General features: G+C 31.1%; 1 protein-coding gene across 1 annotated transcript; it reads right to left on the minus strand.

The window, feature by feature from the left end:
* Positions 1 to 7947: 7947 nt before the first annotated feature.
* On the minus strand, positions 7948 to 12002 carry LOC110787535 (uncharacterized). The gene is made up of 3 exons (XM_021992167.1): positions 11706 to 12002; positions 9437 to 10464; positions 7948 to 9145 (listed from the first exon to the last, which is right to left on the minus strand). Exons 1-3 carry the CDS (start codon positions 12000 to 12002, stop codon positions 7948 to 7950), a joined length of 2523 nt encoding a protein of 840 aa, XP_021847859.1.
* Between the last annotated feature and the right edge of the window lie 12734 nt (positions 12003 to 24736).

The raw sequence follows: 24736 nt of genomic DNA on the forward strand, positions 1-24736 counted from the left end.
GGAAGATATGTCAACGGAGGAGTCATTGTTGTTGGAAAACGTGAGCATAAAAATGTGGAAAAAGTTATTTCATAAGTACGTTTTTCATAAGACTAATATTTTGTTAGTACCAACAAGTTTGATGTTGAATTACTACTAGCAAGATTGGCGTATGGTTTGAGGACTTCTATTGTTGAGGCGAACTATTGTTATTCGGTTCCTATGCAAGAGATGTTGTTTCAATTGTACTTTGTTTTCTCAATGTTTTATTTGTACTCATATATATATAAACAAGTCATATTCGGAAAAATATAGTTAATAAAAGTGGTATGACCTTATCTTGTATCCTAAGTACATCTTTAATCTTTGATTTATTTCGCATGTACTATTTTAATTTACAGTGGATGAGGGGTAATCGTACCAATATCGTTATCATTAATACACATGAATCTAACTAATGAAGTTCGAATATCCGAACTATGAGTATGTATATTTTAGGATCGAACATCTGATACCAATATAATACAGAGTATCCGAATTTGAAAAGTTATAATTCAAGCTTTAGTTACTTGTTATAATATTATTCGATACTAATTACTATCAATATTACATGACCTTGACTTATTTAATACATTATCTTAGAACTCGTGCAATGCACGATAATAACTACTCCGTAAATATAATGTAATACTTTTAATAATTTGATCATTATGTTTAGTAAAATAAAATATAGTTCGTAAATAGATTTTGTATGTACCGTTTGATTTGATTTGTTTTTCCATATACATATATTAAAATATATTAAGTTTAATGATGTGGATGAATATTAAAATTTATTTGTAATTCAGAACAATATATTTAAATACTCGATTTCTTAGATTGAATGAATTTTATGAGAAATTTAACATTAATTTGTATCAATAACACATGGATTTGTTTGTTATATTCCCCATATTTTTTAAACACCAAAAGTTTTATATTTTGTGTATTATAAAAGTTTTAGTCAACAAAAAGAGGTTGGAAAAGTTGTATAATCATAAAAATAAACAAAAAATAATTAATCCGTAATTTAATAGCATCACTTTGATTGAATTAACCGGTATGCATCAATAGTGATTTGATTGTACGTCTTGTAGACTTATAATGGGTAAATGAAGATTTATCTTAAAATAAGTTCCATTTTATTAGTTCTTTTAGAAAACATTTGTATATTATTTCTGGTTATATAAATTCTTTTGGTAATATTTGTGTATTATTTTTGGATACATTATTATTTTGTTAAACATAAGTGCTTGTAATAAAAAAAAAATAAGGTAAATATCTTAAATTTTTTAAAATATTTTATTAAAGTAAAAAATAAAAACTCACGTTGTTAAAGAAAATTTTATTCACTATATAAAAAATGAATATTTTAGGTAAATATATCATATGTCAATTCTAACCAAATATTAAATTAGTATTTAATATAAAAAAAATAAGTTAAAATTTTTATTTATATTCCAGTTTTGTTTATTTCTTAGTTTTTCCCATTTACGTTGAACAAATTTTTGTATTTCTTAGAAAATCAATCACATAAATAATTTTGGAGTTATGACTCATATAGTTCGCTAAATCAAAGAAGTTGATTTTGCATCTGTATTAAATTAATTTATGGTACATACTTTTTCTGAACTTATCTCCAAACTTACTAGACTTTTATTTTAATTATAAAATATATTTTGTAGCCCATATTTTTTTTGAATTTATCTGATTCATACGTATATTTTGTTGCAATAAATGAAAATAAGGTAAGTTAAACAGATCCTTAATAGTTAATCTTTGTTATTGTTTTTGATAAACATTTGTCAATATCTTTTACGTTTTTTAAAAATGTTTTCCATATTAACTATTTTTGTATAACTCGTTCCTTTATCCCCTTTCAACCCATGTTATGCGAATATTTTTTATCACATTTTTCTTTATTTATTAAATGTGTCACATAAATTTTCTGAAGATACAATATAATGCACTCATATTTCTTATGGAAAAAGGATTTTGAGTCATTATCAAGTCAATATAATATAAAGTACGTTGTTAATTTTCTGAAAACTACGAAGTACCCCTTATTTAAGGGATCGTTCAGTATTACTGTCAGTTTTCAGTTTTTTATTTTGGATTTTTTAAAAGCCATGTGATTTAGACTGAATCATGAACTAAAGAATAATCATATAATCATATTGATTTTAGAAACTGGCAACAAAAAACTGGAAACTACTTTTTGTGGTTTTCATATTCTTGCTTTTAGTTTTGTAAAAAACAGAAAACTGGAAACAAAAAACGATACTGAACGGGGCCTTAATCAATACATTTTTACACATAAATAAACTATATAATGCAGTACATACGAAAGATATAATAGAATATTAATGCATATGGAAGATATGAAAGAATTTTAAATATAATGATTTTTTTCTTGTATAATCTAGCTAATCTTTTCCTAATGTAGGTGATATTTTCATTCTTTCTAATATGCATGTCTTGTCATGTCAAGGAATCATGTCGTTTCAAGGAAACATGTCATTTCGTATAAGGAAAACCAAACCCTGTCTTCTCACGACACAAGGAGAGCCAAAACACCGTCCAAAGTAATCTATACCTAGTATTTAAAAAAGAAAACCATATACCATTAGATACCATGTGTCACCATTCTTTCATACATCATTAGATGACATGTGTCACCCCATTTTTCATACATAATTTATTTTTTCCAATTTTTCATTTGTTATATAAAGTATTTTACAGCTTCAACATCTCTTTCCCTTCATCTTCCTCTTTAAACACCAATTCACCATTTAGTCCATATATTCATTCAACCTCTTCCACTTCATCTCCCTCTTTAACATTCAATATTAATATATCATCTATTTTATAGATTTTAAATTTTAAAGTTAACTCATATATAAATCATATATTTCCACTAATTAAAATCACAAACCCGCAATAAAATTAACATTTTAAAAGATGGCTTAATTACCACTAATATAACTGCCCGTTCAAAGAACGGGCTCAAAAGCTAGTTAATCATAAAAGTTCTCACATGACTGCATGAGATCCGCAAGACTAATCACTACCATTGATCAAATGTCATAATATTCATGGTATGAAGAGCTATTCATCAAAGCCATTAAAGACAAAAGAAATAATATTTATGTTTTTTATTTTTTTTAAAAAAGAAAAAAACTTACTTGTAAGGGAACTTGAACAAATCACAACGGTAATCATCATAATTTACCAATAGTGATGTGTACCCTCTTACACACGAAAAACTCTTAATAGACTTGTAAATTCTGCCGGTGGGTCTAATTTCCCAATCCCAATAGAGGTAAATTTTTGTAAACAATCTCAAGATTTAAACTTGATTTTGATACCATGATAAATAATGACTAGTATAATATTGTGTTTTCTGTTGCATAATACTATTAAGATGAAAGATATGAGCTATAATTAATTTTCTACAATACATATTTACATCTAAGAAATTTTCTCCATCTTTAAGAGCTTTTCTGCAGATATTTTTAAAATATGAAAAATACTAAGGACTTACTAGGAGATTAAATGTGCATATCATTCATGATGTGTCTTTTAATATATAGTTACTAGATTTTAGCCCGTGCGATTCACGAATTCTATTAAATTGTTAAGTTAAAATAAAACTCTTATATATGTCATATCAACTGCTATATTTAATTTTATATGTTTATTTTAGATTTATTTTTTAATGATTAGAGTGTTTGATTTTGGAAGCAATTGTATATGCGTAATATTAATAATTAATTAATAAAAATCTCTACGTGATACCTAATTATTTATCTACGTGGCACTCAACTTTTTTAATTCAAAAATAATTTTGATATCTTATTTTTCATTGGACGAGACCATTAGATTTTTCTACGTGGCACTCAAGTTTTTTAGTTCAAAAATAATTTCGAAATCTTATTTTTCATTGCCCGAAACCATTAGATTTATCTACGTGGCACTCAAATTTTTTAATTCAAAAATAATTTCGAAATCTTATTTTTCATTGGCCGAAACCATTAGATTTCCTACGCATCGCTTTAATATTGGATTAGTGTTTGATTTTGGATTAAATTTTATTTTAGATTATTGTTTGATTTTGGATGAATTTTATTTTAGATTTATTTTTTAATTATTATAGTGTTTGATTTTGGATGAATTTGTATGTATTAGTAATTAATTAATTAAAATATCTATGTGGCATCTAATTAATTATCCACGTGTCACTCGAATTTTTTAATTCAAAAATAAATTAGAAATCTTATTTTTCATTGGCCGAAACCATTAGATTTCATATGTGGCGCTCTAATAATTCATCAAATATGTCTCATTTATTTATATATGGCAAATTTGCCAAATACAACCTAATAAAGTTCTCTATTTGCCAATTACAACCTGAAATTTCTAATTTTGCCAATTACAACCTTAAACTTGTACATCTATTTTAAATTACAACCCGAAACCATTTTCCGATAAAACTCACCGGAAGATGATGTCATACGTTATTAAAAAAATACGAAGTACATAATATCTATAAAAAAAAATTATATTTGCGATTTTTTTTGTTTTTTTTTTTTAATTATTATTTATGGATTTAATTTTTTTTATAGACATTATGTAATTTATTTTTTAATAACATTATGACATCATCTTCCGGTGATTTTTGCCGGAAAATAACTTTGGGTTGTAATTTAAAATGGATGTATAAGTTTAAGGTTGTAATTGGCAAAATTAGAAATTTGAGATTGTAATTGGCAAATAGAGAACTTTAAGTTGTATTTGACAAATTTTTATATTCCAAAAGGTCTTGTGCGCACAAGGTGTACAATAAATTTATTGTACACTAGGATAATTTAACCATTTTTTCTGTAACTTTAACCTAGTTTTGATTAACTTTATATTGGTAAAAAAAAAATTAATAGATAAATATTTTAAAGGGTTAAATGATTAATTTTATACTTAATAGATAAATATTTTAAAGGGTTAAATGATTAATTTTATACATTATTAGTTAGTTTGAAGAAATAAGTTTTACTAAAATGAAAAAATTTATCACTGAAAAATAGATAACTTTTACATATATATGCTTAACTTTTAAGCATTTTGAGTTAACTTTTACTCCGGTGTACGATATTTATTGTACACCCATTGTAAATAAGAATTTGTGTTTCTATTTATATTGGTTACTGATACAGTTAGGGTGTGCACAAGTCCAAAACCGGACCGGGCCGGAACCGGTTGGACCGGAATTTTCAGAATTCACAGACCGAGGACCGGACCGGAAAGAATCCGGTCTGGACCGGAAAATTCAGGGTCCGGTCCGGTTTTGGACCGGCTTAGACCCCTTTTTTTAATTTTCACAATTTACAATCTTAAACTCAATTTTTTTTCCCTACAATTTTATCTTTTTACAACCTATATTTCTCTTTAAGTATGTCATATATATATCACATCATAAGCTTAATTTAAAGGGGATAAAGGAAATTTCATACAAAAAATATCCAAAGTCTTTTTTTTTTGTCAAGGAGATTAATAAAGTGGGCTACAAGTTGGACTCTTCTATCTAAATTTATATTTTTTAAATTATATTCCGGGTCACCGGTCCGGACCGGAAAATTTCGGGTTTTGACCGGATCGGACCGGAAAACCAGAATCGTATATTTTCAAGGACCGAGGACCGGATCGGAATCTATCGATCGGATCCGGTCCAGTCGGATCCGATCCAATTCCGGTTCGGTACAATTCCGGTCCGGTTCCGGTCCAATCCACGGTCCGGACCGGACCGTGCACACTGCCGCTCAAATTATAAAGTAATTAACAATTTAGGAGTGCTGGTCTTCGGGAAAAAAACATCTTAATTAGGACAAAAAGAAGAAAAATGTTTACCATGTTGGCTGACTTAACTCCTTACTTTTTATTGTTAACTAGCTTTTGAGCATGTTCACAGAACGGGCGGTTGTATAGTGGTTGTTCAGATGTCTTTTGAAGTTTTAATTAGTGAGTACTTCTGATTTTTTGGTAGTATATGGATCAAATAGAGATGTAATTTGAAGGTTGGAAAAATATAAAATTATATGTCCAATAAATATTGGATGTTAAAGGGGTGGAGTGGAAGAGGCTAATGAGTATATTAGAGTATTAGACTATTAATAACTTGATGTTGAATAAGAAAAATGGAGTGGAAGAGGCATTAGAAGTTGTAAATCATAGAAACAATAAAGAAAAATTTGAAAAAAACAAAACAAAATGTTGGGTGAAATGAGAGATGCCACATGGCTTCTAATAATATATGGTGTTCCTTTTTAAATACTAGGTATAGATACCCGTAATATTTTTATATTTATTTTTAGGAGAATACCTATAATTTTGTTATGTACACAATTAGAGCTGTCAAAAATCGACCCGACCCGAAAACCGACCCGAACCCGACCCGAAAATACTGGGTCCTGAACAAGATTTTGTGACCCGTAACCCGATTTTATCCGAACCCGAGCAACCCGAAAAGGAATGGGTCAAAACCCGACCGAACCCGTTTTGGACCCGACCGATTGAAAATCATTGTATTTATAGTAATAAATGAGATTATGAGAAAATTTAAGCATAATAGACACGTTGTTTTTACTATTGTTGTGTGTAATATGATTTTAATTTGAATTATACGTCATTTTATGGTTGAATTTGACTAAATATAAACTTTCGTAGGAAAATTTGTTAATTTGTGCCAATATTTTGTATATTTATAACCTAAATTAATGAAAATATACTGCGCGTTTTAAAATCTCTCAACCCGTTGGGTCAACCCGAACCCGAAAGTTCTGGATCCCGAACAAGCATTTGCAAACCCGAACCCGAAAGTGACCGACCCGATTCAACCCGAACCCGAAAGTAATTTTTTACAACCCGACCCGACCGATCCGTTTGACAGGTCTATACACAATAGCCGGATTTTTGGATTTGTACCAAATCTAATAACCATATGTCCCTAATCGATGGTTTTAAGTTTTCCTGGTTTTTTTAGGGGAAAGATTTCCTGATATTTTCTATCAGCCCTAGTTAAATTATTAAATTAAAAATAACTTTTCAAATTACATGTTTATCATCTACTCATCTTACACTACTGAAGAAATACAAAAATATATATTTGTAATGCCTATTTTCCATGATATCTTGTTGGTCATTATAAGGAAGTCTCCCTTTTCAGTGAACTTATTTTTTTATTACTAAATACGGTGAAAAAACGAATCAGAGTGGACTCTAGTGGTTGTAGCTAGAGACTACTTCGCGGCTTGTAATTTATAAAAGTTTTAAGCTAATAGCTAGAGTATTTGAGTGAAAATGATAAATTAGTTTGGTCAAGCAAATTATAACGTGTTTTACTTTTATTATTTGCTCGCAATATATTGCCTAACCATGTCACTTATTCACCCAATCGATTTGCAACACATATCTAATATTATAAAAATGTTCTGGAATAAAATATTCTATTGGTGTAGTAGCACCCACGAAAAAACTTTGGTTACGAAGGTTTTTCCATGAGTCGATTACATCTATTAGACTATATAAACGTAAACCATTTCCATTTTAATTTTAAGCTCAATATGAGCTAATTTTTTTTTAACGTAAAACGGCGAAATATATATTACTTAGTAATTAGAGATAGTCGGATACAATCCTCAACTTTTGAGGCAAAAAGCAACACATTCTTACCCGAACTGATCCCTAAGAAACCTAAATCCCCCTCGTACGCAAAAACTTGTCAAAAAGGGATACATCAAGCTTGATATCCATAACTAGAATTACCACTCCGAGATTTAAGAAAACTATATATAAACATAGAACCCAAAAGATACGAACCCCAATGCACTAGCTTGAAATTCATGCGCTGCTCCAAAAAATGAACTTCTACTATATATTTTAGTTGTTGGAAACTTCACCATCCTCCAGTTCAACAATCTCAATTGGGTTAGAGACCGTTGAACCTCCAACAACAAAAGGCTCAAACACTTTACCCTTTCCTTTCCCCTGAGCTTCATGTTCCTTGCTTTTAGTCCCCTCTAATGCCTGCTTGATGTTTGACACAATTGATCCAAAAACAATTTCAGATGCTGAAGAAGAGGCAGCAAGCGTATTCATAGTCTGAGTTGTATTGCTCGCAGCCTGTACCAAATTCCTGTCCATAGCAGCTTGCCTTCGGTTGCAAGAATCAAATTCTTTGAAATAATGCTCTTTAGCACAAGCCGGAATGATGTAATGAAGCTTATGGCCCACTGCCATAACCATATAATGAGCAGCTAAATCATGAGCCACCTTGTTGCAGAAACGAGGAATGTGAGAGAATAGAACTGTCCAGTTCTGACCCAATAACTGGGCAACTTCTCTAAGCACTGGGCCTAACTCATGATGCGCCTGATCTTGAATATCACTCAGAAGTAGCTTCAATTGAATTGCATCAGTTTCCACTTCCAATTTATCAAACTTGAGGTCTTTGGCAATCACCAATCCATCACGCAAAGCATACAACTCAGCAGCCAATGGTGAATTGACATTAAATTTGCTGGAAAAACCAACAAACCATGAACCATTAGGTCTTCTGAAAACACCCCCTCCACCAGCTTCAGTTGCAGACTTCCAGGCACCATCCACATTAAGTTTCATAAAGTCTTGTTTTGGTGGAATCCATTGAAATTTGAAAACTCCAGCTTCCTGTACCTGACACATTTCTTTTCCCTGCAAAATGAAGTTAGTGCTTTTCCAATCCACAAAGAAATTGTTATAAAGAGAAAAGCAATTTTTCATCTTAAATTCAAAAACTGTGGTGTTTCTTGAAATCCAGATGTGCCAGATGCCAACAGCAAATATCACTTTCCAATTCATGGAACAAGATAAATTAAAATCAATCCATCTTTTCCAATCCGAATTATAAAAAGCACTAAAATCAAACTTTTCATTCTTCCATATCCTTTGAAAAATGAAAGACCATAGGATGCTGGATTGGGTACAATCCCTAAATAGATGTAGATGAGATTCAGAATCTGATAGACATCTAGAGCAATTTGGACTAATTTCCGTTATGAACCTATTCAGATTTTGTGCTACTGGGAGGATTTCATGCCTGCAATTCCATAATAACATCCTATATTTGTAAGGCACTTTGATTTTCCAAATAGAACTCCAAAGTTTATTGTTCTGACTATTGTGAGGGATGTGAGCATGTATTTGAGAAAAATAAGCTGATTTAATGTTAAAAATCCCATTTTACGAGTAATTCCATCTAATAAAATCTTCTTCCTTATCATTAGTAGAAAGAGGGTAAGCTAGAATTTGATGTTTTATATGAGTAGGAAGGAGATGTTCTATATCTTTCAAATACCACCTCCCATTTCGAATGATTTTCTTGACAAACCAATGAGCTTTGGAGTCTGGAATCTTAACCTCTTTAATAGTGTACAAAGGTGCTTCCCCAATCCAATGATGAAACCATAATGAAGTATTCTTACCATTCCCAATGTTTATGATTAGACCCTTTTGCAAAACACTACGTCCCTTAAGAATATCTCTCCAAAGGGGAGAATGATTTCCATTACTAATGCAGTCCATAAAGTTTGATTTCTTAATATATTTTTCTTTAAACACTTTAACCCACAACTTGTCCGGTTTTGTAAGAATGACCCAACCTAATTTTGCCATAAAAGCTAAGTTCCATTCTTTTAAACGCCTAATCCCAAGTCCTCCGCAAGTAACACAAGAAGTGATTTTGTCCCAAGAAAGACGGGACATGTATCTATTTTGGTCTGGTTTATTCCACAAAAATTTCCTAGTACATTTTTCCAACTCATAAATAGTGGAAGCAGGTATCAGATTGGTTTGCATGACATAGAGGGGATGAGAATTAAGGACATATTTGATTAGGGTACATCTTCCCGCCATGTTTAGAAGTTTGGCTTGCCAACCTCTAACTTTACTAGTAGATTTATCAAGTAATTGAAGGTAATTACTAATTCTTAACTTATTGGGGCGAATGTCCACTCCCAAGTACTTTCCAAAACATGAAGAAATCTTAAAACCATAAGTGGAGGCAATGTCCTGTCTAATGGAATTATGAAGGGAACGTGGGAAAATCAAAGTGGATTTGCTCATACTGATTTTGAGACCAAACATTTCTCCAAAGGAATCAAGAGTATTCATAATACTATGCATATTGTCAATGGAAGCTATACTAAAAAGAAACACATCATCCGCATAAAATACATGAGACATCTTAATGTTCTTAGTAAGAGCTATTGGTTTCCAAGATCCACATTGAACTTTTTCTTCAATCATAGAAGATAATCTATCGAGACATAACACAAAAATATAAGACGAAAGAGGATCCCCTTGACGAATACCCCTTGATGGTTTAAACTTATCACAAATTTCACCGTTCCAAAAGTACTGAAATCACGGAAGAAGTAATGCAAGACATTATTAAATCTATAATTTTATCAGGGAAATCAAAATGAATTAAAGTGTCCCGTATAAAATCCCACTCCAAACTATCATAGGCCTTAGAAATATCCAATTTTAACGCATAATTTTATTTCTTTTTTTGGCTTTGTGGAAATGATGAGCCATTTCCTTGACCAAAATCACATTGTCCTCTATCCCCCTACCTTTGATAAAACTTGATTGCAAAGGGCTTACAATTCGATTTAAGACTTGCTTTAACCTAGAAGAAATAATATTAGTAATTATCTTATAAATGGTATTACACAGCCCTATAGGTCGGAATTCAGTAATAAAAGAGGGGGCAGAAATATTTGGAATTAAAGAAATATAAGAGTAATTGATCTCCGTAGGAATACAACCATTGTTAAAGCCATCCTTACAAAACTTAAAAATAGTGAGTCCTAATTCATTCCAATGTTTTTGGAAAAAATTGGTTGAATTCCATCCGGTCCCGGAGACTTTATTGGATCCACATAAAAAAGGTTATTTCGTACTTCTTCTATCGAAACACAAGACCCCAGGGCCACTTTTTCATCATCAAGTAATTTGAACACACTTTTATTCCGATTATTTAGTATACCATAAGTATGAGTAGTAGTGAATAATTTAGTAAAGTAAGCAGTGGCTAAGACTTTTAATTCATTATTATTAGTAATCCAACATCCTAAATCATTTTTTAAAGTTAAGATCTTTCCAGAAGATTTTTTAATTTTTGCAATGGTATGGAAATATTTGGTATTAAAATCCCCAAATTTCCTCCAATTAATTCCTGCTTTCTGAGCCCAAATAATTCTTTCCTTTTTGTAAATATCATTAAGTTCATTAATGAGGTCAGATTCTAATTGAACCAGAAAATGGGAATGATGATTACTCAAAGCTATTTGAATTCCATTGATTCGCGCCAAAAGATTATTTTTCTTCTTCCTAAGATTACCAAAAATATTATAATTCCAATTCCCTAGTTTTGTTGAAATTGTCTCTTCCTTTTAAAAAATCCTCATCAGGAGGCATCCAATTATTAACAAAATAATTAGAGAAATCAAGATGTGTTAACCAAACCTCTTTACACCTAAACGGGTAATTACCATTGTTAAAGAATTCGTCAGCATAATTAAAATAGGGGAATGATCAGAATATGTACGAGGAAGGTGATGAACTTTAGTAAAGGGGAAAGAGTCTAGCCATACCGAATTAACCAGAGCACGATCTAGCCTTTCCTGAATCAATTCCAGACCCTGACGAGCATTAGTCCAAGTGTAGGGGCATCCATTATAACCGATATCCACCAAGCCACCCTCGTCCATGAAATTGACCAGGTCTGAGCACTGAGAAGGTCGGAATTGACGCCCACCTTTCTTTTCTAATTGATTGGTAACCTCATTTAAATCACCTAGCACCAGCCACGAAGTGTTTGGGGGAGGTAGATCAGCTTGCATATTCTTCCAAAACTTGTGTCTAGAAGCTGAGGAAGAAGGAGCATGCATGCCCGTCACCAATGCCTCTTTCCCCAAATTTTTGAAACGAAAAAGGGAATGAAAGTGATTATTTTCCGCATCAAACTCAATTAAATCTACAGTCTTTTTCCAAAACACCTAAATTCCACCCCTCTTGTCTACTGGACGAATGGTTCTGCATGCATCATAATTGAGATAGTTCATCACTTCCCTTCCCCTTGAAGCGTCTGATTTTGTTTCCAGAAAAATAAAAATGTCAGGATGCTGAGATGCAACAATTTCCTTTGCATGCGACTTAAAAAGATCGCGACAAGCTCCTCGAACATTCCACATACAGATTTTCATTTTTAAATCAGGACGCTGAAGTAAGAGATTCTTTTGAAAGGGATTAATTGGGTCTAGAGGACAATGGACCCAATAGTTCTCTCAATCCTTCCAAAACTGGGGTTTGCATGTCAATGGAATGTCCTCCACCTTGATCGGCGTGAGATAAGTGAAGATCTGTCGCTGGCTGAGCACCGGATTCCAGTATTTCGCCTGAATTTGCACCCCCACCACCTCCTCCCTGGTGATGTACATAGCTGTAAGGCGTTCTGTGTGACCCATATCTTGACCTTGAGTTTCGAACCGCAAAGGAATGATTGGAACTCCTCTTGGAAATGGAGGGAGGGGTTGTCGACTCGTCACAGGTGCTCGAGTTGGTGGTCCGAATACCCAGTTTCTGTTGCTCGAGCTCTGCCTTGGTCCTACCGCTATCGGCGAATTTGGGCTCTTCTCCCAACTTCGATTCCGGGCTATATTTGGAGCTGTGTAAGGTGGTCCTCTGTAATTGAGAGAGTTGAGAGTTCTCAGGCCGCTTCGAAGTTCCCCCATTGTTGCTGGTGGAATTCTCTTTGTCATGCATGTCAACGTCGGTGAAGTTGGAAACAAATTCAGTGTTCTGGGAGGTCTCAATTCCCATGGATCCTCTGGTAATGTCTCCTGAATAGTCATTGGAATTCATTGGAAGGAAGAAGAAAAGAAGATGAAGAATGATTTTTGAAAGAGGAGAGAGAAAAAACAGAAGAAGAAGTGGAGTGAGAGTTATGTTCTGAATCCTTTTGGATACTTAAAGAGTTTTTAGAAAGGGAAGGTGAAGGGTCTAAAGGTGAGTTAACCAATTGTGGTGTATCCAACTGTTTCGAGCCGCGAACCACGTGTTGGGCACTATTGTTCTCTTCATTTTTATTTCTTGTTAAAGTGGACAATAAATTTTCTTCAGTATTCAAGGCAGCGAAGTTGTTATTGGTCGAATGCGGGGGGATTTTGATTGGGCAATTGGAGAAGAAGAAAGGTTTATATCAGTTTTATGAGTTAGAATAGTATTTGGTCTAGATTTATTTGCCGTAGAATTGGTTTTCTTCCCATAATCATTTATTCTTGAGTTATTCGAGGTAACTCCAATAAATTTTCCATTAGAATTATCTGCCCTTTGCTTTGTAGTTCTTCTATTGGTTACCAAGGTCCAAGGACCATAACTATGTTCTTCCTTATCTTCTAAATTGCCTTCTTTATTTGTATTATTGGTTGATTTTATTTCCGTATTTGGAATTTGTTGAGTATGAGGGATGTTTTCTAAATTCTGAACGTTGATACCATCGTTTTGTTCTATACCACTCAAATGCTTATTATTTAAACAATTTTGCTTAATATGACCTATCCTGCCGCATTCAAAACATAAGGTGTCTATATTTTCGTAGACGATCATTTGCCAATTTCCTCCCACCCAAACCTTAGTAATTAGTGGTTTGTCCAAATTAACTTCAATGCACACTCTGGCATACCTAGCTCGGGTTAATTTATCAGTTGCATAATCTACCCGGATAGGGTTTCCTACTAACTTAGCAATGCAAAAGAGTGCTTCCTTATCATAATACTCAATTGGCAATTCCGCAAATCTTGCCCATACCGTGATTTTATCAAAATCATTAATCGAAGGTCTGAAATTTGGTTTCCAAGTAGTTAACATTAGATAGTGGTCTAATATGAACCAAGGTCCACCAAATAAAGCTTTTTCGTAATCCTCCTCAGTTGAAAATCTGTAAAAATAAACTCATTTTCCTACATCAATTACTTCCAATGAACCTTTAATTCTCCACATGGCTCTAACCCTAGTTTCCATAAAAGATAGCCTAACATTTAAACCTAAACACTTACCCATTAAAGTATATTTCCATGGATGTCTTAGCCTAGATAAGGTTTCTTTATCAAATTGAACTACCAACTTACCTTCTGGAACTATATCCTCGTTGTCCTGATTCCATTCCTTTGAGTGCATCACTATATTTTTTGCCTCATCAAACCATTGGGTTGATTGTTGGACGGCTTCTCTAAAAGAAACTATGGGTCTTGTGAGTTGTGGAGACTTACCTTTGTTGATTGATTGATTCTTGAGCTGATGTTCGTTAATCCGCGCATCCCCTTCGATCCTTGCATCTTCCATCCATTAAGATTTTCGTATGTTGGTCTTGATTAGAAATTTGATCAATAGGATTAGGAGACGGTGTCTCCTCTTCCATGTTGATCTAGGGTTTTGAGAAGGTTAACAAGTTAACTTTTGCTTCTTTTCTCTCAAGCTTCTCTCTCTAACTTTTCAGAGCTAATTAAAAGCATAAGAGTATTTAGATATAGTAGGTTGAAACCTGTTGAAGTGCTTATTATTTCAGTAGCTAAGCAACCTAAAATGTGTTGTGCAAGGTCGAAGTAATAACCTATAAAACAAAATACTCAATCTGTTCCTGAATGTTAGTCTCCTTTCTTAATTGAGTTGTTCTTTCTTATTAGTCCCTTTTGAAATATTTCCTTATTTGTCCAACATTTATCCCATTTATACCCTTATAAATATTTCAAAATCCTACTTGTTTACTCTCAAGTAAACTTTTTAAACCCCTCAATCATTTTGCGAAAGTATTAAAGAACTTAAAATTATTTTGTTACAACAAACATATCCCACCGAAAATCAAAATCTCAGTACTGAAGTAAAGTTATTAAATATATTAAATAGTGGATATCACTTTTTTCTTTTGCTCGCAATGTACTTGTTTAACCACATGCACTCCTCCGCCTAATCGATGTGCAACACATAACCAACAGTATAAGAATGTTCCGGATTAAAATCTCCAGTTGGTGGAGGTAACCCCCATGAAAAAGCTTTGTTTCTGAAGCATGAGAATACTTTTTTCATGACCCGAACGTTAAAAAATTTATTCAGATGTAAAACACAACATGAGCTAATTAATTCAGAAATTTATGTAGTCAGAGTATTAGATTCAAACCTGTTGAAATAGTGACTTTATTTCAGTAGTTAAGCAACCTAAAAGATGTTGTGCAAGGTCATGTAATATTGTTACTTTCAAATTACCACTTTATCAAATATGGTAAGTCGAAACAATAACCTATAAAACGAAATAAATAAAATAAATTTAGATCTTTTCCAATATATAATGTGACTCTAACTTTTAATTTAAAATAAAATAAATATTTATTTTAATGCCTTTTTTTTCTTTTCCGCTTAAAACGAAAGTTGTTATTTAAACTAAATTAAATAATTTATTTTGATGCCCTAAGTTTTCACCTTTGGATATCTTTTTAAAAAAAATCAGTAACAAACTCATAAATTTAAAGACAACCGATGATGTAAATTGGAAATGGATAATTAATGAAATTTTGTCAAAACTTAATTTTTTTTTATTATTATTTTAAGTTTTCTTTATTGTATTTAGGATATTAAGAATTTGATGAGCCACATATAAGGTATGTTGATAGAATATAAAGATTGTGAGTAGTAGTTATGGAGTATTTTGCAGAGCGGATAATTCTAAAGAGAAATTAATATTAACAAAATAATAATATCCTAATAATATCATATTTGTGAAGTAGGGTGTAAGAGCAAGATTAGCCCTAGTCTGAGCAATAGTATGAGTAATAGTCTTATTGAGTATTAATCTAAGACCTCCCATTTAAGTGGGAGAGTATGAAAAAGGTATGAGTAAGAGTCTTGGAATATCAAGACTCTACTTAAGACGCTGAAACAGTAATTTATGTCTTAATTATTATTGTTATTTTATTTTTTTACAAGTTTGAGAAATCTTGAATGAGTATGAGGGGTAAAGTGAAAAAATTAAGTAAGTCTGAAAGGGATCTGAGAAATTAAAAATTAATAAAAATATGATGTAGAAGTCTTAACTCAGACTAGCGCTAATCTTGCTCTAAGACCGATTGAGCAATAACTAAATACCAACATATCGGTAATACACTACAAGAATTTGTATCTTTAACGACAACCTAATTACGACGGGTCAAAAATCCCGTCGCAAAAGCCTTTTGCGACGGGGAAAACAACCAAACAATGACGGGAATAACCGTCGCAAATATCTTTTACGACGAGTTTACGACGGATTTACGACGAGATTTCTATTAACGACGGCCCCCTTTTATGACGGGTTCGCGACAGGAAATCCCGTCGTTAATCAACGATTATTGGCCTTTCGCGACGGGATTTCCCGTCGTCAATAGTACAATTTCTTGTAGTGATATCACCTAGCGCTCTGCAATAGTTATATTAGTCAATTTATGTTGTAACAGTGATATTTTGTTGATTATATTAGTGTTTAATTGGTGTTGTTTGTAGGTAGAAATATCCTCATTTTTTTGCGTTGATGCGGAACTTCAGTATTTTAGTGAAAATCAATGTCATTATGTTTCAGTTATTATGATTTGTATGGGAATAATTAGGGGTTAGATCATATAAGGCTGAAATATTTTTTCATAAGAAACTTTCTCGGATTACCTTGTCATTATCCAAAAGTGGGGTCTTCCGCAGTTATTTTTTCATAAGAACTGAAAATTTGTTCAGTTAGTTATCAGAAATTTAGCCTTATAAGTCACCTTATATGAGTTATCTGAGAAAAAAATGATTTTTTTCCAGTTCAGATAATTTCAGTTTAGAAGGTGATTTAACAGTTAGTTATAAGATAAAAAATGTATGGGAATAATTAGGGTTAGCCTTATAATTCAGTTAGTTATCAGAAAAATTAGCCTTATAAATGACTCCCAACATATTTTCAGTAAATTATGGTGATTTTGTATAAAATTTCATAAGTTAATTGGTGATTTTGTTTTTTTGGTCTAGCATTTGCCGAATCCACAAATTATCGTCTACCAAGTTCAATATTGTTCAACAGAAACATCCATATTACGGTTTTTCTTTTTTTTTTGCAGTAGTGTGTGTTTGTGAAATACTTTCTTAGAGTTGTTGGCATGTATTTGTTTACTGGTTTGATTATACATCTTTCTTAGAAAAGCATAAATTCAATGATTTTTTTAATGTTTTATGTAGGTACAATAAAACGAAACTATTCCATCATCTATTAGCTGAACAAATTAGTCTCCCCTCCTCTCTATTAACGTCAAAAAGATCCGTATTTTGTGTGCCATACTTACTAGATTGTATTTTTTTAGTGTATTGCATTCCTATAACCTAATAAAATATGAAATTAGAAATTAAAATCATATTATAATTTATTTAATTAAAAGCATGAACTAAAATCTGTAATAATTAATTAAAACAAATAAAAGCATATGCATATTACTATTTTTTTTTGTTTAAGAGATTGATGGGGCTCATACCTTATGTCATTGGTTATTGTATGCTTTGACAAACTTAACACCCAACTTTGAATCCAACTTAAGACATAAATTAAAATCTGCAAAAACCATTATTTATTTCAGATTTTCATGATTTTAGATTTACTTAGGAGTGGATTATTTCGTAGATTTTTTCAGATTTATTTTAATCTCTACTGTCAATACATAATTCATGCTTTTAATCAAATATTTATTTATTTATTTAATTAAAAGCATGAACTAAAATCTGTAATAATTATTTAAAATAAATAAAAGCATGCATATTACTATTTTTAATTATTTAAGAGATTGATGGGGCACATACTGTATGTCGCTGGTTATTGTATCTTGTTTGAACTTCAAACCCAACTTAAAATTTGCAATAAATATCAATGCAAGTTAATAAAATTTTCAATTCATAATTCCAATAACCCAAATTTATGTTATGTTTTTCAGAAGCTATTGCACTCTCCCAAAACCCTCTATACATACCTTACATTTTGAAATTTTCAATTAGAGATTAAAATCAAATAAGAGATTTTAAAACCATGAATTAAAATTTGAAATAATTAATTCAAATCCATAAAAGCATGCATATTACATACCTTATATTTTGAAATATGCAAAAATAAATAAAAGCAAGTGTGTTAGTTAGACAGATTCAATTACATAGCAAGAATAATGGTTTATACATAAAAAATTATGAATTATTATTAATAAAAAAATTATTTAAATTTTGTTTTTATTTTCTTGCAAGGATTCGTGAGAAAAATATACTTACGTGTATAGGAGCGACTTCAAGAAGAACGACGATGGAGTTTTTTGGACGAACTGGTATAGAGTGGTTTCTGGAGTTTTTTTTTTCTTCTGAGAATGTTTTGACATGATTTTGTTTTGCAGAGTTTTGAATGTGAATTTGGTTTAAAATGGCAATTGTAATAATTTGTCATATTATTGTTTTTTTTTTTTCGCATTAATTGACTTAGTTATTATTATCATTCCCCTAGTCAAAAAAAAGTATTATCTTTTCCTAATTTTCATTTCTTTTCCCGATTTAATCACTCTCAATCAAAATGAAGTTTATTCTTTCTTGATTTTGGTAATTGTAATAAAGTCCATTTTCTTTCCTGATTTAACCACTCTCAATCAGCTGTACAATTGATTTCAATCAAATTAATGATTCTCAATCAAATTTGTCTTTATGGGCTCATAAAGTAGATATTGGGCGTTTTCTTGGTATTCTGTTGCCAATCAGGTTTGTATCTGATTAAAATGTAAAAGTGAGAAGGGTATTTTAGTATTTTAATTACATGGGGCATTAAAAGTGGGATTACCGAAATGTCCCTCACCTCTTCACTTATATAATAGAGATACGGAGCATGATTGTATGCTTTTTAGTATTTTTTTGAACATTAATATTTTACCGAGTAAATCGTATTTATTACCCCTACATCTCTTGTGTATAATTAATACTCATATTGTTTGCTACTAATTTTGAAAAGTGAATATTACGTTTAATTTTAGTGTATAGTTTGATGCATTTTAGTACTTTGTATTTACTCTGATTTGAAAAGTGAATATTACATTATTATTTGCATATTTCACCGAACAATTGTTGTTCCTAAATAATCTTATTTTACCTTTTTTGTTTCATTCAGATTGTTTCCCCAAAGAAAAGCGCATAGGTTGCAAATTTTCATTAAACTTTCCATAAATCTTGGCATTAATTATATATTTAATACAATTTGATTAATTCAAATTGTAAATGAGGGTACTATAAACTATTCTATAGGGGATTAGAGAGACAATAAAAAGGTCATTACTAAAATGACTTCAAAATTAAAGTTCCCTTATAGAATAGAGATGTTATATAAGAGATACGATTCTATGTATGTTGATTTTAGTAACAGTCCGCAGTTAGAGTCCATTGTAAATGATGATCACTTAGGAGTTACCCTCGTGCGGAGAGGCTCCTAAGTATTTCTTCTTATCTTATAAAAAAAAATAAAAAAAAATAAGAGATACGATTAACACTTCTTTTTTTGGGTGTAAATAGATACGAGTAATACTTTTTGTTTCCAATACATGTTTGAAAGCTAATCAAAGCTTGAATTTACATCATATCTTAATGTATGTGATTGATAATTAAATCCATTTCCTTAACTGACCACTACATTCGACTTGGGTATTCGACTTAGTAAGGTACTAAGGTACGGTTTTGAACTTCGCCTAATAATAATTTTCGTACGTATATTAAAATTTTAATTTTACTTTTAATCTCTATTCTATAAGCCAGCTCCTGAGGGTATTGTAGTAAATTAACTTTTCGTGTCCACTTGCCAAAACTCAATTATACCCTCTCCCGTTAACCAATAACCAGTTACCCACAACCCAAATTTTTGTGTCCAAGATACAGATTAATAACTGATTTTTTTAGCCAAATTAAATTAATTTAGAAAACTACTTACTGTTAATCATCAATCACAAAATTTTAACGTACATAATCAATCAATTGGGAAAATTTATTGCAAAGAAGTCAACAAAAATTAATCCATATAGCTAACTGATTTTTTTAATCAAATTGAATTAATTTATAAAACTGACTGTTTAATACTAATCCTCAATCACGAAATTCTAACGTATAGAATTGTCAAAATTTATACTCCGTAGCAAATAAGTCAACAACAATTAATGAATACAGCTACAAGAAGGCAAATTACAAAGTAAATAACACATTAATCACTCAATCTATATAATATATTAAAAGGCGTTGTGAAAAATGTATATGTGACACGTAGTACTCTCCCCTTTACGCCACATCATTCACTCACCGAGTGTTATGCCATGTCATAGACAACCAAAACTAATGCAATGAGATTCGAACACAAGACCTAATGTGTAGATGATAAGTTTCATTACCATCTTAACCAACCACTAATTGTTGTTTATTTATTCACATTAATTTATTAATAAATGTTAACATAAGTCTAAACACAACTAAATTTTTACATGACATTTTATTTTCTTTGGACTATTTTGAAAAAAGTAATAATAATTATAGCATTAAAACAAGAAAAACATGTTGACGTAAATTTTTATATATATATATATATATATATATATATATATATATATATATATATATATATAATTTGGTGTTTAATAATTTGAAGAACTTAGTTTCACTAGAAAACAAATTATACAAATGGTAAAATGATTTAATTGAAAAATTACTTAGCATGATAAATGACGTAGTGTGTCTTTGTAATTGACGAACTTCATGGATGTTTTAACTTTATGAAATACATGTATTTTGGTCAAATATTGAGCTCAAGAAAAATCTAAAATTTTAAGTATTGAATGTAGCAACCGGGGCATCGCCCGGGCTACATACTAGTTAATGTTGTAAATCACGTCGGCATTCTCTCTCATTTTCTTCCCGGAAACAACTATTTCTTTATAAATTTCCAGCATTACAAATCAAAAGAAGATCGTGATGAAATACAATTCTCAAATTTAACAGATAAATCAAATTAGACATCACCACCACCATTGCGGCGGAGCGATACCGGAAACCCCAATAATAGTTAGCCTAAATAAGAAAAATGAGAAGCGGTTGGTGAGGAATATTGTCGGCGTCTTTGGGCAATTGGGCAGATCTCCTTCTTTATTAATGTTGATGCTGCTGGTGTTGTCACCAAAGAAGAGAGAGCGACGAAGAAAGATCAGACAAATTGATGATTTTCTGATAAAAACAGGCGAGAGGAAGAGATTAGATGAATTGATAATTTCCTGATATGATGTTTTGATGAAAAGAGGCGAGAGAAAGAGATAAGTTTGGAGTAGGGTTTATTGTTTTTATTAAGAAAAGTTTGGTTGGAGTAATTTGGTGAGAACACCACCACCACCAATTTGGAGTAAGTGGAGTACGGAGTATATAATTCTTTAAAAGAAAAGTTCTTTATTCTTTTTTTTTTTGAGAAAAAAAATAAACTTATCTAGAAAAGTTCTTTATTCTTGAACACATGATAACTTTATCATAGATTAATATTTGATTTTTTGAAGGATAAGTTTTATCTGATAATAGATTAATTATAATTTCTGACTTATCCTATATGGTAAAAGTGATAATTTGAAAAGTAATAATACTTACCTTACACAATACATTTTAGACTGCTTAGCTACTAAAATAAAATTGTTATTTCATTAGAGTTCAATCTACTATGACTATGATTAACGTTTATGCAGCTTAATGGACATAATAGGTCGAGTCATGGAAAAAGTATTCTCAAACTTCAAAACTTTTTCGTGGGCTACCTCCACTAATTGAAGATTTTAATCTAGGACATTCTTATAATTAACGGTAGTTATGTGATGCAAATTGATTGGGCGGAGGAGTGTTAGGCAAGTACAATGTGAGAACAAAAAATGAAACACACTATTTTATTCTATGTATGTTTTAATTAATTTATTTATTTCGGTATTACAATTAAGCTTTTTCAAAGTGTACGGGAATGAGTATTATATTGTTTGAATATTTAGATTTTTTTTTTTAAAGTAGAAATGATGTCTAAATTCTCATTAGATCAACTTTGAAACAATAATTTTGCTTGCCTATTATTTGTGGTGATTAGCTGGAACAACACATTTTTTTATTTTTTTATAATCCTGCACGCATCGCGTGCATATAAGACTAGTAGACCATAATGCAGGTACTTTATAAAGTAAACTGTTACTACGTATAATATATAGCAGATTATATTGCTATAAAAGTACTCCATCTGTTCCGGAATATTTGAACTGGTTTGATCGGCACATAATTTAATACAAAGTAATTGACTTTTTATTTAATTAGATGGTACTCCATCTGTTCCATAATGTTCCTCATGTTTACTATTCATATGGTCAAAGTTTAAAAACTTTGACCGTAATTAATAGTATGATTAAGAGTATAAATGTTAACTTGTGGGATATCATTGGATTCGTTTCAATAATTTTTTTTTAAATATCAATTTTTTATAATTTTTACTAATACGAAATTAAAATTATTAACGGTCAAAGTAGTGCATTGGAGACCGCGCATAATGAAAAAGTGAGGAACATTATGGAACGGAGGAGTAGTTGATAGTGGGACATTTTTTTTTAATAGATATAAGGATATGTGTCAACTTTTTAAAGAGATAAGGAGGTTGAGGGGAGGGTGCATGGGACCACAAAATGACATGTAAAGGGGGTAATTGATACTCCGTATATTATTTATAAAAGTTTACCATTTATAGAAACGATGCAAGTAATGTGGGACGGTTTTATAAGGAAAGCGGTGCAAGTATTCCGGGACGAAAGGAGTAAAATATTTGTCAAAATTTAACACCTTAATTTAACAATAAAAATTCAAATACTAGGTATTAACTTCGGGACAGATGAAGTATTAAACTACGATGAGCTTAGTAAAAAGTAATAGGGAACAATGTCGGCATATGATCAGAGGTAGTTTATGGGATCTTTTACCAAAATAGCTACTTTTACAAATTTATTTACCAAAACGGCTAATTTTAAATTCTAATTCCCAAATTAGCTAAAAGTTTAAATTTTTAAGCAAAAATCAACGAACCGGTTTAGTTTGTTTGTTTTTTTTTTTAAATAGTGAACCAACTGCTTTTTTTTTTGTGGGAGGGGGGGGGGGGGCTTTTCAATTTTTTTGGGTTTTTATTTTTCTTAATACCTACCATATTCTATATCTTGAACGGGAAGTCGATCAATACCGCTACTATAAAGATTTCCAACTCAATTGACGGGGAGTAATCAACATCCCTATATCCGACTTTATTTATGTTATCCTAATGGAGATTCTAAGAATAAAGTTGATAAGTATGTAATTTTCTTTCTCTTTGTTTAAAGTTTTTTTTCATGCTTAATTACATTCAATTATTTAATTGGAGTGATTAGAGAGTTCTAAACTTTCAAGTTTTGATATGATACTAGAAGCAAACAAGAGAAAGCATATCTAATTAGATTCTCTTTTTTTGAATTATACTCGATTTTATGAAGTACGTTCTCAAAATTGATAAATACGTAATATTAACTGTTATTGAAAATCTTGTGGAATTTTTGGTCTTTAATTATAAAAACAGTAATCCATTAGTACATAGGTTAAATAGCCTACATTCTTTGCGCTCACCACCAGCCTATGCATGGTCACGCTTCTCTGTAAAATGAATAATGTTGGTAAGTGTTTCACTTTATTTTAAAACCTCTTATTGCTTATGTAGCATTATTTGTAAATACCTAATATTTAGACCCAAAAAATATACTCCGTATTAAGTACAAATTCCAAAAAATAAATAAAAATCCAAATAAAACTGATTAACTATTTATTAAAAAAGAAAACCATACTGGTTCAGTAATTTTTGGCTCAAAGACAAAATAGTTATTTTGGTAAATAAAATTTAGCTAGTTTAGGAATTAAAATGTAAAAGTAGTCATTTTGGTAAATAAATATGTCAAACTAGCCAATTTGGTAAAAGATCCTAGTTTATGAGATTATCAAAATAGAGATCGATGTCGGCATATAATCAGATAGAGAGATTATAGAATCGAGCAACAACAGGCAGTTTCTACAATCACCTTAAGATTTTCCTACCACTATAGAAAGTGCCATGACCAGGCCATCATCATTAAAATGTTTGACAAAGTTGCCATTTCTAGTATTTTGGTTTTCTGGGAAACCTAGCACTACCTACATTCATCGTAATGCACACATATGGTATAACCCTGAAACTTCCACCCACAACATTTAATTTACCACTTGTTATCTTAGTGTCAATAACATGGGTCGGGTCGGGTCAGGCCGGGATTATTTTAACGAATACGCACTACAAATGGTTGAAATGGCCCTAGTTTAACACGTACTAGTTACTACTCATGCATGTCCATACTCTTTCCTTATCTTTTTCTTGCTATAAATAGGTAGCTCTCGCAACTATCAAGTGTTACATTAAGCTTTTTCATCGTGCTGCTAGTCAAAACAATCAAGTGTTATTTATAGCTTATACATCAAATTGTTGTACTTAAACTATAACACTTCGTTGCTTCGAAGTGCA

The sequence above is a fragment of the Spinacia oleracea genome, chromosome 6 (genome assembly GCF_020520425.1).
Source record: "Spinacia oleracea cultivar Varoflay chromosome 6, BTI_SOV_V1, whole genome shotgun sequence".
NCBI lineage: Eukaryota > Viridiplantae > Streptophyta > Magnoliopsida > Caryophyllales > Amaranthaceae > Spinacia > Spinacia oleracea.

What these genes read in the sequence shown, in the direction of transcription:
- LOC110787535 (XM_021992167.1), bottom strand. Translation starts at nt 12,002, where the DNA reads ATGCATGCTCCTTCTTCCTCAGCTTCTAGACACAAGTTTTGGAAGAAT. An exon ending in ATCGTGCTCTGGTTAATTCG is followed by an intron (nt 10,465 to 11,705) that starts GTATGGCTAGAC and finishes CCGTGATTTCAG; the next exon opens with TACTTTTGGAACGGTGAAAT. An exon ending in CCAGACTCCAAAGCTCATTG is followed by an intron (nt 9,146 to 9,436) that starts GTTTGTCAAGAA and finishes ATGGAATTGCAG; the next exon opens with GCATGAAATCCTCCCAGTAG.